This window comes from Seriola lalandi, unplaced genomic scaffold (assembly GCF_002814215.2).
Source record: "Seriola lalandi dorsalis isolate HSWRI2012SDOR001 ecotype SW California unplaced genomic scaffold, Sedor1 jcf7180002054795, whole genome shotgun sequence".
Classification (NCBI taxonomy): domain Eukaryota; kingdom Metazoa; phylum Chordata; class Actinopteri; order Carangiformes; family Carangidae; genus Seriola; species Seriola lalandi.
Genome location: NW_019525348.1, coordinates 244,227 through 262,238, shown reverse-complemented (window position 1 = coordinate 262,238; position 18,012 = coordinate 244,227). Strand labels below are relative to the sequence as shown.

General features: G+C 40.9%; 2 protein-coding genes across 3 annotated transcripts in view; one reads left to right on the top strand and one right to left on the bottom strand.

The window, feature by feature from the left end:
- Positions 1-4,918, bottom strand: part of cdt1 (chromatin licensing and DNA replication factor 1) — a 6,949-nt gene extending 2,031 nt beyond the window's left edge. The window contains exons 1-5 of the mRNA XM_023425743.2: positions 4,342-4,918; positions 2,151-2,279; positions 1,304-1,605; positions 996-1,190; positions 366-511 (exon numbers count right to left, since the gene is read on the bottom strand). Of these exons, the coding sequence (XP_023281511.1) occupies positions 366-511; positions 996-1,190; positions 1,304-1,605; positions 2,151-2,279; positions 4,342-4,794 (1,225 nt within the window). The 5' untranslated portion in view covers positions 4,795-4,918. The remainder of the gene's footprint in view (positions 1-365; positions 512-995; positions 1,191-1,303; positions 1,606-2,150; positions 2,280-4,341) is intronic.
- A 2,496-nt stretch (positions 4,919-7,414) lies between these two features.
- piezo1 (piezo type mechanosensitive ion channel component 1 (Er blood group)) overlaps positions 7,415-18,012 on the top strand; it is a 96,596-nt gene continuing 85,998 nt past the window's right edge. For both annotated transcript variants that reach the window (XM_087179139.1, XM_023425779.2), the window contains exon 1: positions 7,415-7,949. In XM_087179139.1, the coding sequence (XP_087035265.1) occupies positions 7,886-7,949 (64 nt within the window). In that variant the 5' untranslated portion in view covers positions 7,415-7,885. The remainder of the gene's footprint in view (positions 7,950-18,012) is intronic.

Below are 18,012 nucleotides of genomic sequence, written 5' to 3'. Positions count from 1 at the left end.
ATATATATATATATATATATATATATATATATATATATAAATAAAATCTTTTTATTTGGGATACAACTATGAATATAGAAACATGATTACAAGCCCCCCCCCCCTTTTTTTTTTAAATAAATGGCAGGAACATGCCCAGGTCCCCAACACTGTCTCTGTATAGAAATTAAATTATAATATAGGAATCGATCAAATATATAGAACATGCACTATTCAAATATTAATTTGTAATAACTAATATAAATAAAATTTAAAAATCATATCAAAATCCCTCAAGAGTAAATAAAGGAAACATTTTATAAAAAGAAATAAATAAATAATTGAAAGAAATTTCAAATAGTCTATGAAGTGAAGTGTGTTCTAACCAGAGAGGATGACGGGCTCCATGGTGAGCTGGTAGCTGCCCTTCTTAATGCTGCTGTTGAAGGTGGGGATGTTCTTCTCCTGTCTGAACGTGTAGGCCTCAGGAAACACTGTCTTTATCTGACCCACGTGGCTCTCCTCAAAACGCCTGAGAGAGAGAGAGAGAGAGAGAGAGAGAGGCCAACATGAGCTTCTGTCAAGTCCAGCTGTGGAGAGCCGTGCAGTGTTTAAACAGACGTGTGTCAACAGCACTCTTTCCTGCCCGTACATCATCAGGTATAATGATGGAACTATCATAACATATACCACTTTCTGTAGCAGCAATATTAGAAACGCTTCTATCAGAGTTTTATTCTAGCTTTAACTGATTCCTTGTGACTCATCCTCATTTAAATCTGAACTACAATCCTCTCCTGGTGGTTGTCTGCCTCCTCCACTCACACTAGTTTCAGGTTACATCCCTGTTTATCCAGATTCATAGAAAAAAAATCAACCGTTTGTGTGAAATTTCGTCATAATGCTGTGATGTCTTGAGTCGTGGCTATAAGTGTCACTGAGATGCTGTGTCCACGAGAATGGGACGGACAACCTGAAAACAATATGATAGAGCTTCCCTCATTACTTCCACCTACTTGTGCATCATGTCCTGAACTCCCTGCTTGACCTTGGCGAATGTGGCCGTCTCACAGCGGTTGTACAGCATGGCGACCACAGTGTCCATACTCCTGAACATCTCAGCCAGCAGCTTGTACTGGTAAGGCAGGGAGAGGCCCGGGGGGGCTGCCTGGGCGAGGGTGTGGTACCGCTGGTACGCTGGCTGCTCAGTGCTGAGGGTCAAGAGAAGGGGGAAAAAAAAAAACACTTTGTCTTCTGGTTTGGACTCAGTGAGCAGGAAGTGAGGGTGAAGTACAGACTGTGTGTTGTGTGTGTTCGTGCTCACCTGTCCGGGGGCGGTGTGTCGCTCTGCTTGCTCTCCTTGGCCTCTCTCTCCTTGTTTCTCCTCTGAGCTTTAGCTGCGAGCTCTTTGGCTCGTGCTACAGTGAGCTTGAGGGCCTTGGCGTCAGAGGTGGGGGGTGTGGCAGCTTTGGGTACAGGTGGGTTAGCATTGTCAGGTGCTGGAGAAGATGGAGAGGAGCAGGAGGAAGCAGCGGAAACTGAAGCACTGCTGATTTTTTCCTCTGCGTGTTTCTTGATCCTCTGGAGGCGAGACTTTAGGGCTGCGATGTCGTCTTTACACAGTGCCTGGCAGAGAAAGGGGGGCATGATGATGAAATCAAGGATAAGTGAGGCTATATTCCATATTTTCTTACTGTCAACTGAGTCCATGTACAAAGCCAAACCAGGAATTAATGTATCCTGCTCATAAGTACTGCAAGTCTGTTCTATTGTTCGACAAACAGCAGCTGTCAGACGCAGCTCAGGCGGCCACTGACTGTCCTTTCACCTGTTTGATTGGTTGTTGTAATATTCCTAAAAATTATATATTTTTTCCTCTTGAAATTTTACATGTCTAATTATATGATAATTATATAATGACTTCATTTTCAAAATCTCAGATTCTTTTTTTTCCCCTCAATGTGGCCCTAATACTGTCATAGAATAGCATAAAAAAAAAAAAAAAAAAAACTTTCCACAGCCACAGACTGCCACCTCACAGTTACACCATGATTAGCACATACATGTGCTGGTGCTAGCATTTTGCAACACCATCTGTATGGAGCAACGGTGCTAGCCTCCTGGAGAACTACACACTCTGTGTAACAGTAAATCCAGACACACTGTGTTACCTTGTTGGGCTGTCCTGCAGTCTTCTTACTGATGACCTCTGCATGGTTCTCAGCTTTCTGTGCAGACACAGGAGCTGCTGGAGCTGAGGGCTGCTGGGTCGCTTCACTGGGAGGAGGCTGGACTGAGGCCTGGACACACACACACACACACACAAGAGAGATTTTACTCAAACTTCAACCGTCATGAGTGTTTCACATGTACAACGTGACTGTATACAGTGGCAAGAAGAAGTGATGGAATCATCTGCATTTACGTGTAAATTTTTCTGAAAATATGAGCAAACAATGTATTTCAACTAATAACACACACATCATCGTAATGTTCTTGTCCGCATTTAAAACATCATTCAAACATTCACAGTGCAGGTTGGATTGGTTACAAGTTATTAAATCACTATCAGAAACTCTCAATATGGAGATTCCATGTTGTCTCTCCCTGTGTTTGCTAAATGACAATTCTCAGGTACCCACGTCTGTCCACGTGAAAAGAATCTGGCCGCACTGCTACAAAGAAAATCCTGGATGTACGGTGGAAACCACCACCACACGCATCGTCACTAAATCACTGGTGGTACCTGCTATTACATATTCCAATATTACAGCTTTTCATTGCGTGGTCTCATGGTGCCAAAGGGAAGACTTTAGGATCTTGGTCTGAAGCTGAAGTCTTAGTTGTTGAATCTCTTGCCAGAAGAAGGGGAAGAACTGGGTTTGGGGTGGGAGGGGTGGGGCTTTAGATCGCTCACTAGGGAAGGAATTATTCCTAACTGTTGGCATTTACTTGTGTTCATGCATGTGCATGCATATGTACTTGGCTGTATATTCACATAAGGATGCATATGAATAAAGATGATGCAGGTATGTATTAACCTGTACCCATGTCGCAAGCTAAGGTATACAATATATACATGTATACTTGTACATGATTTCCACTTGCACAGTAGTTAATTTTATAGATAGGTACAATATACCACAAATGTCTCCTATGTTTAACTATTAAACATTAAATTATCTTAGAAATACGTATGTCTATGCATACACGCTCTATTCTTTTTTTGTTTGTTTGTTTTGTCAAGATGACTTAATAAAAAATTAACAAAAGCTTATCAGGAAGTCAAGAGTTAGCAACCTGGAGCTGTGGGTTAGAGGGACTCTGACTCTGACTGACAAAAAAACACTTCAACATTTTGAGTTTGATCATCTGATGTGAACCAGGCATCACAATGAAGACCTCAGAAGACTGAGTATCAAGAAGCATAGAGCTGGAAGTCACAGCTGGAAGAGTTTAGGTCTTCATTAGACAAAATGACTATAATGGAGATGATTTAGTTCTGTGGCTACTCTCCAAAAGCTCAACACAGATGATAAATGGGGTGAAAAAAAAAAAAAAAAAAAAAGCAGCTCAGGCTAACAGCCAAAGGTTAAAATCACCTCTGTTAATGATACATAAGTCAGTGAACAGGCATGGTGTCCATGGCAGGAAACCATAGAAGAAGAAAAACATCAGCGTGTGTTCTAGGGCAGCTAAACTCTCCACAACACACAGAACCTGTCACACTGTGTGTGGTGTAAAAAGGCTCTCTGCATAGCAACAAGACAAAATCCTCCCGCGGGTGAAGCAGGGTGGAGGGAGCATCATGGTCCAGGTGTTTGATGCCTCACAGAGGGTAAAATGAAATCAAGTCCACCAAAGTCTCTAACGGGATAATGTAGAGATGCTGAGGAAGGAGCTCAGAGACTTGTTCATACGCCATCAGAATGTGTCTGAGCTGAAGCGGATCTGTGGGGAGAACGGTCCTGGTCTTTGAGCAGCTCGGATCAGCAGCTACTGAAAGAGCTTGGCTGAGGTTTTTGCTGCCGCTGAAGGTTCATCCAGTTATTAAATCCATGAGTTCACAGTCCACCAGCACTGTCAGTGCTGACATGATGTGTTCCATACAGACATGAAGGATTAAAATCTTAAGCACTATGCTTAAGATAACAAAACACGCAATTTTAGTTAGATATAAGTCAGATTCTATAAGATGCGTGACTAGTTAAGCAGAAAACCAGGTCATTGCTTAAAGTTTCGCAGGCAACCAAACTAGTAAATAAACTGTGTATTCTGGCCGCCATCTTTGTTTGAATCAAAACATTAACCTGAGTGAGGCACTGCCACAACACACATCTCTCCCAACCAGACCAACATTACCTGTGGTGCGTCCTGAGGGAGGACCAGTTTCTTCCTGGCCGCCCTCCTTGTTGTTTTCTCCGGGAAGTTAGCTTTAGTGTCTCTGACCTCCTCCGCCTGACGTCTCTTCTTGGCCGTGCTGTGGTCGGCGGTGGCTGAAGGCACGGGAGCCCCGAGATCAAACTCTGCCGAGCTCCGCTTTGGTGTCCGGGGGCTGGAGGGGAGAACTTTGGTGGTGTTGGTGAATGAAGATTGTCCATCGCTTAACCCCGCTGCCTCGTCAATAACTCGGAGAAACTCTTCGTGGACATGAGACGAACAAACGTCTTTGTTTTTAGCGGATCTTGACCGTGTGCCGGTGACTCTAGTGCTGGTCCCTCCAGAGCCGCGGCTGCGCTGCTTGGCTGGTTTCACCGGGCCGCCGATGCCTTTCTTTTTCTGGGAAAAGAAATCAGTAACTCGGGCCTGAGACATGTTGCTGCTACCGGACGTGTCCACCGTAGTCGTAAAGGTAAAAGTGCACCACTGAGCTGCACAACGAGGACGCTAAAGATATTTAAATACCGTCCATCCACAACAACTCTCTGGAAACGTTCACAGGAAGAAGAAAAGAAGTTTCGCGCGAAACCAACAAAGCCACGCCCCATCCGGTACACGTGATAGGATGATAAAAGAAGGATGGGACGTGTTGATGAATGGGGCAATTCTTAAAGTAACACTCGTTTGCTGTGTTACTGGAAATCCCAGTGAACATCTGCCCTGTTTTTGGTTTGATGGTTTGATTAATTTGATTAATTACTGATTGGTTCTTTGATTATTTTTTCTGAAATACGTGTTTCTATGGCGACACAGATCCATCCCTTATTATCCCAGTATAAAAATAAACATGTAGATGCATAGATAGGAAAATTCTCTAATACACAAGTGGGGTCTGAACTGTTCATACATGTTTAAAACATGAATAATTTACAGTGTATTACATATAATAATACTACTAAAAATAACAATAATGATAATAATAATAATAATAAAAACAACAATAGTAATAATAATAAAAATAACTTTATTTATAGAGCACTTTTCAAAACAGAGTTACAGAGTACTGTATAAACATAAAACAAAACAAAGCAATAAAAGACAGAAAAGAGGCAACGTATCAATTACCAAGGCAAGTATAACAAATACATTTGTGTGTTAAAACAATGAAATCAATAAATCAGACAAAAGAATAAGACTAAAAGTAAAAATGAAAAAAAAGATAAAAGCATTGAAATCAAGAATTAAAAGCTGCTTTCTACAAGTATATGTTTTGAGTAGTATTTTAAACCGGGGCAACGATCTCCTCGGGCAGGATACTCCAAAGTCTGGGGGTTCTAATAGCAAATGCCCCTTTGTTTAGCTGAGACTTTGGGGAATATAGCAGAGTTTTGTATTTAAATATATATGTATATATATGTATATATATATATATATGTAATATATATGTATTTAAAAGTATTTTAAAATCGATCCCAAAAAACACGGGTAGCCAACATAAGGAGGCTAAAATGGGTGTAATATGATCATATGGTGACAGTATATACAGTATATCAACAGATGAATGACTTGAGATATAACAGATGTGATGGATAATGTAATAAATAGAAACCCAGTCTGAGGAGTCCCTCACTCAACTCACTCAAAACAGCCTTTAGAATGACTTCATTAGGTCACGCCATCTTAATACCCTCTGTAAACATAATGTAATCTAAGATGTTGGATTTTAACAATCTTGAGTTGACTCATTACAGTAATCTAAAAAACATGAATGAACTCCTGTAGAGTTTATCATGACATTTCAAATGAATTCTCTTCTGGTGTAATAACTTTAGGTTCAAACTGAATCCCTGTGGAAAGAAATTAGGGACATAATTGATCATTTTTGATAATCATCACCTACCCTCACAGTTCATGATCAATGACACAGAGACAGAGCTTCTGATGGGATCCTGCCGTGACAACGAGCTGTCAGAAAGCTCTTGTGTACTCGACTGGTGTCTGATCTTCTGTCAGCAAGTTATTTTACATATTGATTCTACTAAATGAATGATAAAAGAATGAATGAATTAAAGAAGCAGATTATGATACTTAGATAGATCTTAAACTTCCCAGCCAACATGCAGTAGTTTGATCTCAGCCAGATAGCCTGACTGGATCACCACCAACAAGAAACTACTTCCTCATTAACACAGAAATATCCTCATTGTAGTAAGTACCTTTACCTTTGAGTACTCAGCGTTTATACTTTCTTGATCTATTTATACACTTCCCATTCAGGGGCTCTCAGTAAACTTAGGGGACAGGCCCCTTAAATACAGAGAGTAAGGAAAGGAAACACACCGATCTAAATATGAAAGGCACTACTAGTTTTCCTGATGCATTATGGGATACTATGAGTCAACAATACAGGTAATAATTCTCACTATACATTCAGACAGCACTACAAAATGGCAAACTCACTATATAGTTGACATATTTGGATTAGTGAGTGATTTCGGACACAGCCTATGTTTCCTACGGCTGATGTGGCGGCCATCTTGAAATTTCAAGTGGCTAATGGGATTTTCCAGAGAGATAAACACAACAATTTTGGTGCTTGTATCCAAATTTTGAAGATAATTGAAGTTATCTGCTGCACTAAGAGAGGAAGCCCTCTGACTGGGCCCCCTGTCACACTCACACAGGGGTCACAGGGTTTGTGTGTACGCCAGGGGGCGCCACCGACGCACACAATACCATTTATATCTCTGCGTGCCATGGCAGCAGATACAGCATGTCCTCAACGGTCTTCAAGAAAGACCCACTAACTACCAACGTCAGTGAGACTGACGTGGTCATGTCAGAAAGTTCCCGTCTGTAAAGAAGCACAACATCTTGAAAAAGCAACGCAATAACACCAGCAACGACACACCTGACTGTGTTTGGATGCGTTTAGATGCATTTACTGGTGGTGAAGTTTTATACCAAAAGGCTGTGTAATTAAACCGAGCTGTGAAGCAGTGCTGACTGAGCTGGGAGTCAGAGTCATATTTGCTATTTGCAGCAGGGAGGTGACCAGCAGAAGCGGCAGCTGCAGCTCACTGGAGAATAGCTCCTCTATATGAACGCCCTTCAGACCGAGCAGCCTGTGAATCACATTTTCCACCTACAACACTGTTAGACTGGGCCCCTCCGGAGGAACGCATGCTGCCCAACTTTTTTCTTCCTCACCGACATCACTGAAAACGAGTCGACGTGCCGCTGAGCGAGTCAGCCTGGAGCTACAACACAAGATCAATACAATCGATTGATCGGGAACTTTTGTTTTGAACCTGAAGACTTCCCACACTTTTTTTTTTTTGTGTGTCTTTCTGATGGGAGATCATGAGCGCGCATCGGAATAATGGCCTATTCATTACCATGTCACTTTTAATCAATCAACACCAATGAAGCCGTTCAAATGAGCAGAAGCAGCGTTGATCTGCTGTGATCGATGGTAGTTATTGATAAATGGTTGTTGATCATCGCGGAGTGAGAATCGATCAGCATGGATCTCCAGGTGATTGTGTGGCTCTTCTACTGCTTTCTGCTGCCCACCGCGCTGTTAACAGGTAACAACTCACACTTTTATATGTAAAACCAACTGTAACGATCAACATGTGTCACAACAAAGTTTCACGTTTGCCACCGTCTACGTTGACACGAGCTCTGAAACTCGACACGCACTGGGTGGTAACTGGTAAAGCAGCTGGAGGGAAAGCTGTAATAACTTTACAGCACCAGCTTTAAACAGTTTCCCAGTGTTTGTGTGGCGTCTGCTTTCTGATATGAAGATGGTCTGCAGGTTTTCTTAACTACACACGTTTAGTTTTAAACTGAAATCTCAGCCCTGTTTGGAAAAGGTGTTGGTGTCTGCTCCTGTGGTGTTACGCTGTTGAGGTATGCGACAGTGCAGAGAGAGAGGGAGGCTGTGGAAAGAAATGAAATGAAACTGATCAGTAATCAATGATTTGGGGTTTGTTTTGTTAGCCGAATGAAAGTGTGACTCCAAACTTATTTAACAGGTGATCTATTTATTTTCTAACAAGTAAGCGCGTTAGCTGGGGAGCAAAGAAATCCTAAACTCACTGATATTTGAGTGAGGTTTGGTACGGATTAAGAGAATGTGAAACTTTACAAGTTACTTGTGAAAATGGGGGCACTGTGACCTGTCATCCTGCCAGTCTTCTTCTGTGGTGTTCTCAGCCACATCAGAATCACTAGTCAAGTCAACAACAAGATCAGGACCACCATGCGTTTGTCTTGCCCCCCCTTGATATCTGACTGTAGCGTTCCTGGTTGAATTTGTGTGATGACTCCTGTAATGACTGTATTCATGAGGTAGACTTAAAGGTGCAGTCACACTGAGAACATGTCAGTAACTGACCTTGTGTGATGTTTGTTTGTTCTGAAATGAAATCCAAGAACATTTCCAGTTCACTGGTCAATATATCATACAAATATACAATGTTTAAAAAAAAAAAAAAATCTTGTGACTAAATGTATTTTCTGGCCCAGCCATATTCCCCATCTGTAATTTGTAAAAGAAGTCACATTAGCCCTCAGCACCTGATAAACCATAATACCACGTTAAATATGTTAAACTGAAAATGATGCAGTATATTTGTAGATAGCATTGTAGCCTCTATTCAAGTAGATCGTTTGCCTATAAATCAGCTACCTATCACTTAGTAGTGTGATTCCTCTGTCCTGTAGCCCCACCCCTGATTCTAATGCTGGGTTACCTCCTGGCTTGAAGAGACGTTTGTTGTTAATTCACTTGACACTTGCTAGTTTTACTCAGCAGCTTTCTCTAAAACTAGATGAACAAACGAGCAGTAGTAGAAGAAGAGTGATATGAAGCTGCTATAGCGAGCAGTCCTCCCCCTCTGCTTGTCTGTTCTGCTGCCAGATGTTTCTCTCTGGTCTGTTTTTACAGTTTTTACAGTTAAAAATGTGGACATTTCCAGCCGGGGACAGGCCACCGAAAACGGGAACGCCTGGTCACCTTATTCTATAAATGATCAGGCCAGTCTGTCAGGAAAACACTTTCTGGGCTGCAGGGATTGTGCTACAGGTGGCCACTGGGACAGCCTGGCACTAAGACCTGCTCTGCCACAGCTTTATAGACTGGTTTCCTCTCCACAGCAGTTTTGTCCATGTTGCTCTGTGGCAAAAAATCCGATTTTATAATAATAATAATAATAATGAAGTTTATTTATAAAGCACTTATCAAAATCTTAGATTACAAAGTGCTTCACAAGGATAAAATAACAAATCAAACAGCAAACACATGCGAACAGACTCAAGATGAAAAATACAATAAAAATAGAAAGACAAATAAACAATGTAAAAATACGTTAAATGTTTGGAATAGATTATTCAAAAGCTTTGTGACAGAAATGTGTTTTTAGAAGAAGATTCTGATTTTGTGAGTCTAAATTCATCAGGCAGGTTGTTACAGAGCTGTGGTGTTTCTGACAGCAGAAGCTCCGCCCCCTTTAGTCTCACATCTTGACAAAGGTCAAGTCCCTGTCTGACCTAAGACTACGTGCAGGTTAATACGGGGCAATTACACAAACAAGTTGTGGAAATGTTTCTGAGGAAGAAAAGATGATTACTATATTCAGTTATATTATTAGTGTAACCTTTCCTCCTGTTATAAAGACAGACAATAATGAAGTGGTGGTTATTTCACACAGTTGTTGCCTGCTCTGGCTGTGGGTGAGTGATTATTGTGGTGTTGAGCAATTCCATTCGCTTCCACTGAAAATTAATTGCCCTATGTTATTCTCAATGTGGAAGCTATTTCATCAGCACTGTGTCCGGTCAATTTTGAATGCACTGACTGCTGTGTGTAGCTGTATGAACCACCTTCAGGGATCCAGCGGAAATATAAGTAATTTAGCACCTTTAGCTAACATGCAACATTAATGCAAATGCTTCTGCTGCAAACGCTTCTTATATCTGGTGTGTAACTTAATAACACTGCAGGATCCTGTGGAAATGATACATTTATTTTCTAGTGATTTGACTGGTCAGTTGCCAGACTGTTTAAATTCACTGAGCTGCCTGGAGCAGGAGAGCTGTGCAGCACCGCAGCGTAGGTTACACTGTTGTACAGGCAAGCTCAAAGCTAACTGCCTGTCTACTAATCTCCCTCTCTGATACAGGCCAAAACCTCCTAAATCAGACAGTCACACACACACACACACACACACACACACACACCACGCACACACACACACACACACACACGCACACACACACACACACACACAAGCACAGTTTTCATTAAAAACACAGGCAATTTAAGCTGTTCTGGTTTTGGGTTTATCTCTACACCAATTTATGAAAAATCTTTTTCAATATGACCCAATAATTCCGTAGGCAGCATGTGGGTGTGGGAGAGAGAGAGAGAGAGAGAGAGAGAGAGAGAGAGTGAGAGTGTGTGTGTGTCTCCTGACAGGATGTCACTAGCCAGAACTTGCAGTATTTCTGTCAAGAGTTCACATGAGTTTCTACTGAGTCAAAGGAAGTGAAAGATGCCAGTAAGATATTGCCACACACGCACACACACAGACACACACACACACACGTAACCAGCTTCAAGCTGGTGAAGTAGTCCTATAAAGTTAATAAATAAAAATTCAAAGTAAGTAGTCCCATAATGCACTGCAGTTTTGGATTTGATCATAGACTAAATAAAGATGGTCGTAGCCTCTGTGACGTCACCCACAGGTTTCTGAAGAGCAATAATTGTATGAGTTATATAAACAGGTGTCACGAAGGAGGAAATTAGCTCTAGAGACCAATACTGTTTTTGTACCAGGCTGTAAACATGTTTATTTCTGCTGTAAAGTTGGACATTTTAACATGGGAGTCTATGGAGACTGACTCTAGTGGTCATTAGAGGAACTGCAGCTTTTGGTTCTTCATCGTTGGCTTCATTTTTCAGCCTGGAGGTTGATGCTTGGATTAGTGTAAAGACTTTTTTAAACTAGTGTTCATGATACTCTGTCTTACAGTTCATAAACCTGAATATTACACTTGAATGAGATTACATGAGGCAAATCCATTCATCTATTTTCTATACCTGCTCATCCCATTGTGTTTTGTGGCCGGAATGTATCCCAGCATGCTTTTTGCATATGTTTCACTCCCTAAACCGCGTACGCATCAGTGGTGGTGTCACCTTACCTGCTTTGCATGTGACCAGATAACTGTGACCCAGCTGAAAGTGTGATCTACCAGACTTCTAAAGGTATGACAACAGCATCATCACATAGGGCTTATTCTTCAAAGTGGTGAATGAGTGGATGAACAAAAGACAACTCATCCAAATGTTTGTCATATGGGAGGTGGCACAGTGAGCTTGGGAGACATTGAGGTGGTTTTGGCCCAGGGCCATAGATTTAGTTTCAGAAGTGACAGGGACACAGTGAAGTCAGAGGAGCTTTAGTAATTTCATAGGTATCAGTAAATATGGTCACATCTCTCCTTCCTCAGCTACATTGTTGAATAATGACCAGAAGCGTATTTGCAGAACATTATGATGTCACAGGGAAGTTGATCTTTGACCTTTTGGATATAAAATGTCATCACATCATTTTATCTTTATAGCCAATTGAATTAAATTGTGTCTTAGTTAGTGAATGAATTTTCGAGTTATGACCAAAAACATGTTTTGTGAGGTCACAGTGTGACAGAAGTAATGACAGAAATTCCCCTTCCCCTCACTCTAACCTAATCTAAACCTAATCTAACCCTTCATAGGCCTTTGAAGTTAATATGAATATGTGAATACACACACACACACACACATACACACACACACACACACACACACACACACACACACACACACATGTGTGGCTGATGTCTGGTTGTGTGACTGCATGTGTTGCTTCTTTAATGGACTCACAGACGGGAGACAGAGACATACTTCAAATACTTCCTCAACATTAGACGATCTTTGTTGTCATGTAACCATGACAACAAAGATCGTCTAATGTAATAACAACATGGTTAATTTTGCTGAACAGTCATGGATAATAGAAACAACATAAACAGCTACTTTAACATGGGAATGGAGCAGCGCTCTCCTGTGTCACATTCATCCATCCACCACAACCTCCTCCTGACGTGGACTTTGTCTCTCTTTATACTACGTCACCGCAATTTTCCCTTTGCTCCTGTCATCATTACTACGACCACTAGATGTTGCCTAGCAACAAAACGTAACCATGGGTCATAACAACCTGCTGCACAGACCACCTATTGGCTCGTTTTTATTTTTTACAGGAGGACAGTCTCAATGTTAGCTAGCTCATAGCGCACACTTTCACCTCCAGTGTTAACTTGTAGTTTCATTGCCAATATAAAATGTCACATATGATGTAATGTTAGCAAACACTGGCGTTCAGTCATGAGCAGTGAGACAATAGAGTAGCCGAAGAAATACGTTTTGACACCAGGATAGAGTTTATACCCTACCCAGCCCCCAGAGTTTATACCCACCCATATAGTGACTGACTGACTGAGTGAGTGATCATATCTCCACCATTGTTCAGCCACGAGAGAGGAAATATTGTACTTTCTACTCCACTACATTTATTTGACAGCTTCAGTTTAACAAGCAAGACACTGTAAATGCTGTAACACCTGAGTTCGCTGCACTGTACTGGCTTCCCTGTCGCCCCGGAGAAAAAAATTGACCCTGCTCGATTGTCATTGTATAATTGGCGCTCTGGATGTCCTGGATTGGTGTCGGTGTTGACAACGTTGCTGAAACAGATGTGGTCTCACCCAAAGATCAGTCCACGTTAAATCCTGTATGTTAAAACACAACTTTGCAAAGCTTGTAGAGCAACCTAGTTCAAATGTACATAAGCTTCAGGATAATGTGAGTGTATGAATATCTTCACTTATAGTAAAGAGGTGGTGTGTTAGAGCCTCAGAAGAGTGGTCCCGAACTACTTCCACTCAGTGAGCTTTATAGAGACACACTGAGCTCTGTAGTTTGTGTTTCAGGTGAGAGAGAGTTGTTATCTGGATCCCTCATATCAAATATCAAATGAAAAAAAAGGAGCTATGTGGTCCGAGAGTGTTGTGGTTTGCGCGTTGTGTATGAGTGTTGCTAAGCCAGTGAGTCAGAGCCATTCCACAGCAGAGCAGCTTAACAAGACTTCATTGCTCTGTGAGAAATACTCCGAGTGTGTGTGATCTGTGGGCTGTGAGGGAGGGAGGGAGGGAGGGAGGGAGGAGGGCAGAGTGCAGACTGCTCAGGCTGAGGGCAGGGCAGGGATCTGATCATCAGCAGCACAGTTTGGGGTTTTATCTCCTCACCATCGGTACAATTAGCTGCAGCTCTTCTTCACTGTACTTCCTCATAATGTTTAACCGGACAAGCTTTTTCTCCACTTTGCAGAGCTAAGTCAGATTTTCCAAAGCGCTGGCTTCTTTCCCCTCCTCAGTTTTTTTGGTATAAAGATGCTGATGCATGTTTGAGCCAGCATGCTGAGAGTGTGGCATGTTTGGAGAGTTCAGAGCCAGGACAGGCATCTGCTCCAAGGCTCTGACTGGCCCATCTGTAATGGAGCATTTACTCATGGAATATCTGACCACAAAAGTGACTTTCTGGAAAACGTAGATGTCACTTAGACACGAACCAGGACAAAAGTTAATTTAATTATCCTCCACCAGGAGATGTGGAGAAGTGAACAGTTATCACGGGTGAGCAGGTTTCGCTCAGTAATTGTTTAGTATATTGTAAGATCAAATCAAGACATCTGTAATGAACACAAACATCCTCTGGTAAAGAATGTCACTTATTGTACTGCGCTCCACTTCCACATTCCCACAAAATATAATATAAGTGGATAGGCGTCCTGTTTCACTTATCAGACAGAAGTAGTATTATTAACTTGCTGCTGTGCTTTTGATGTGAAGCAAGTTTTAACATGTTTTTATATTCCTGGCTTATACTTTGTCTGTTCAGTGTTTGCAAAGTTTGTGTGGGTCGTCCCTGTACCTGCTGTTTTGGCTACTGATATCATGAACTTCATTACAGTAGAACTGTAAAACAAGACTCAGTCAAAACCTAGTATATTCAGTCTCTCACACAGAGCACAGCCTCCGTCTGGATCCACAATAGTTTAATCTTTATTTACTTCAACTCCAGAACGTAACAGACTTTTATTAGAGGCAGGACTTTATGTCTGACTCCCTCTGTTTGATATGTAGAGTTGGTCATAGTCGTTAGTACGAAGCCTCGTTACTGATGACTTCTCTCTCTCTCCCTCTCTCCTGCTCTCTCTGCTCGCTGTGTCTTATGTTTAGTTATTCCTCTGCCTCCTTTAGTAATAATGATACATGGGATCAAAGTAGTTTATTTGCTGTAATGGAGGTGAGGCTCAGTGTATTGGAAGTGCTCCTCCTCTTCCCTGCAGTTGCTGAGCAGTCAGCTCGGAAACCAGAGCAGCTCGATAGACTGTGGCTTGTCAGTCAGTCAGTCAGTCAGTCAGTCAGTCAGTCAGTCAGTCAGTCAGTCAGTCAGTCAGTCAGTCAGTCAGTCCAGATTATGGGACTGACCCTGCTGTTGCAGTCCAAACCAAAACTGAAATGAATGAGTTGTTAGACAAACATAATATATAGTGACAGGACAGTCTAAACTCAAGGCTCACTTACTTGCTTGTTCATTGATCATTCAACCATATTACATGAGCCTCATCAGCAGATTGAATTTATTTCTCTCAGCTACCATGGGATGGTAGATGTGCATGACCATGTGATATAGAACAGGACCAAACACCAATGCTGTGGGAAGCATGATGGGTAGCAACAGAGCAGCAGTACATGTCAACTCACGCTACAGATTACTAGTGATCAAGGAGACGATAACTGATGTTTGGAACCGATATACCAACACAAAACGACACTGCGACACTCAGTCTTTGGACACCCGCAGAGGGGTTAACTATTTTGTCCACCCCATTTATATAAATGAATCTCGGCTACATAACAGAAACACCTCTGTATAATGCAAAACTGTTCCAAACACTGCATCCTCCACAATGATCCTACAGTTGATTCTATAACTGTCTAAAACTCCTGCAGGACCGTTGTATTAGACTACATCAGTTTTAGCTAGATGTTCCTAATAAACTGACAACTGAATATATATTAGTATTTATATTTTGTATGCATGCCTTGCAGTTAATTCCTATCACACACTGCCTTGCAAAGTGTGTGATGGAAATGAACTTGTTGCTTTCAGTGCTGTTCTCACCTGGAAATGGGCATTTACACCTACATATACACCTACACATACACCTACATATACACCTACACATACACCTACACATACACCTACATATACACCTACATATACACCTACACATACACCTACATATACACCTACACATACACCTACATATACACCTACACATACACCTACACATACACCTACACATACACCTACACATACACCTGGCAGCCTGAAGATGTTCTGTAATTTAATAGCATTATCATATATTGTTATTATCCCCATATCACATGTTTCACCTCTTCCTCTTCCTGCTGCACATTTAAACTTACGCTACTTTTGCTCCAGCACTCAGAGCTCTCTGCTCCTTTTAGCGACTTTCTTGCTAATTCCACACATTTTTACCCTCTGTTCAGATTTCATAGTTACTTTAGCTTAGCAGTTAGCAATTGCTTCTCTCTCTCCCTCTCTCTCTCTCTTGCTCAGTGTGTCTTGGATCAACAGATGAACTTGATCATCTTGCTCGCCAACTGGAGCTGCTCTAGTCTCTGCCGATCTGTGTACGCAGTAGCCCTTAGTGTTGATAGGCTATTACTCGTGGCGTGTGACCAGTGATGGTGCTGTGTGGGTGGGACGTTGTCACAGCACATTGTTAAAATGAATTTAGTCCAATAATCATAGAAATGCTGAACATCAGATCTGATATTTGACCAGTCTGAGCATCGTTGTGTGTGTTGTAGTGGGGATATCTATCATGTAGATTTACCTTGTGTTCATTGTATCTTGAGGTTGATGACCAGAGCTCATCAGTCCGGTGCATCATGGCTTTAAATGCAGTGTGGGCACATCAGTTACTGAACGATGTTCCCATTTGCAACATGACACACAGTGGAATTGTGACTGAGGTCGTGCTGGTTTATAGACAAGGCTTCACCAAACTTTTTTATTTGTATCATTTCTTTCTGTCACACCAGCTGACACTGGCTGCAGGTTTGTGGTTTGTGTAACTAACACTAGAACAACTACAATATGATTTTCTCCATTTGGTGAGTCATTGATGTCATGTCTGTTAATTATGACGCCTCTGTTCTACACTTCAACCAGTCTTTTAGCAGCTGTAGAGACCTTACTTTGTGCTGGTTGTTCATGCTTATACCATTAAAATACATTTACAACCCATACGCAAATGTAATACATGTACATATATTGAATTTCCATATATGAAATATATGTACTTATAAAATAAAAACATGTAAAAATGATATATGAAACTTATTAGAAACAATATGGAACAATATATATGTTTATGTATGTATGCTTATATTGTATACATATGCATAAATACATATCCATCCCAAAGCCTGTCAATACATGTTGATATTACATAAGCCTACAGTAAGTCTGACACCACTTTCCCAGAATGGGAAAACAGACATGCTTAACATTAATGAGAAATGAATAAAAACAACAACAATGTAAAATTTTTATATGTATCTTGTTTTAATAAACTTGCATATATGAATTAAATAAATATCATATATGGTTGCAACATGTTTTACCAAATAAAATTTAAAGACATTTTGAATATATGTAGATATACAAATGTTACTGTGGGTATTTCATGTATGTTATAAACATATATCTTCATATATCCAGAGAATGTTTATATGTAATAATAATAATGATGTATCCCCTTATAGGTGATAGACTATATATGGCAACATCACTCTTGACATAGGGACACATACTGTATGTCATAGATTACATTTCTGTATGGGAATGTAAATGACATTAACATTTATCAAAAATAAACACCTGTACAATATCAAACATTCCAGTGTCCCTGAAAATAATACTGTAGTGTGTGTTGTTAAGAGAACAGCTCATGGGTTTGGTGAGCGTCCTTCCATCAGCCGGCCGTCCGTGAACATCAGCTCCTTTAGCAGAGGTGGAAAAAGTACAGAAATTTTGTAATCAAGTAAAAGTACCAATACTTTGATGAAATATTACTCAAGTAGAAGTAAAAGTACTCATCTGAAAATGTACTCAAGTAAAAGTAAAAAGTAGTTCATTTGAAATGTACTTTAAGTAAAAGTTACTTAGTTACTTTCTTTGTGAGGGGTGTGAGGGGAGTAAAAATAGGACAAGGGGTCAGAAATCCAAAACTATTTTGTTTTTAATTAAAGAACAAGTGTAACAAATGTAAGTGCAAAAACAACAACTTCACAACAACTGAACTTCTTGTTCAGTTTAAGTAGCAACTTAAAGTTAGTTGTTTTGTAAAGTTAGTCACTGTTGGTTCTGGCGCGTATTTTTCCCCTGTAGGTTGAATTGTTATTTTTACTCAGTAACGGATAGGATTTATAAAG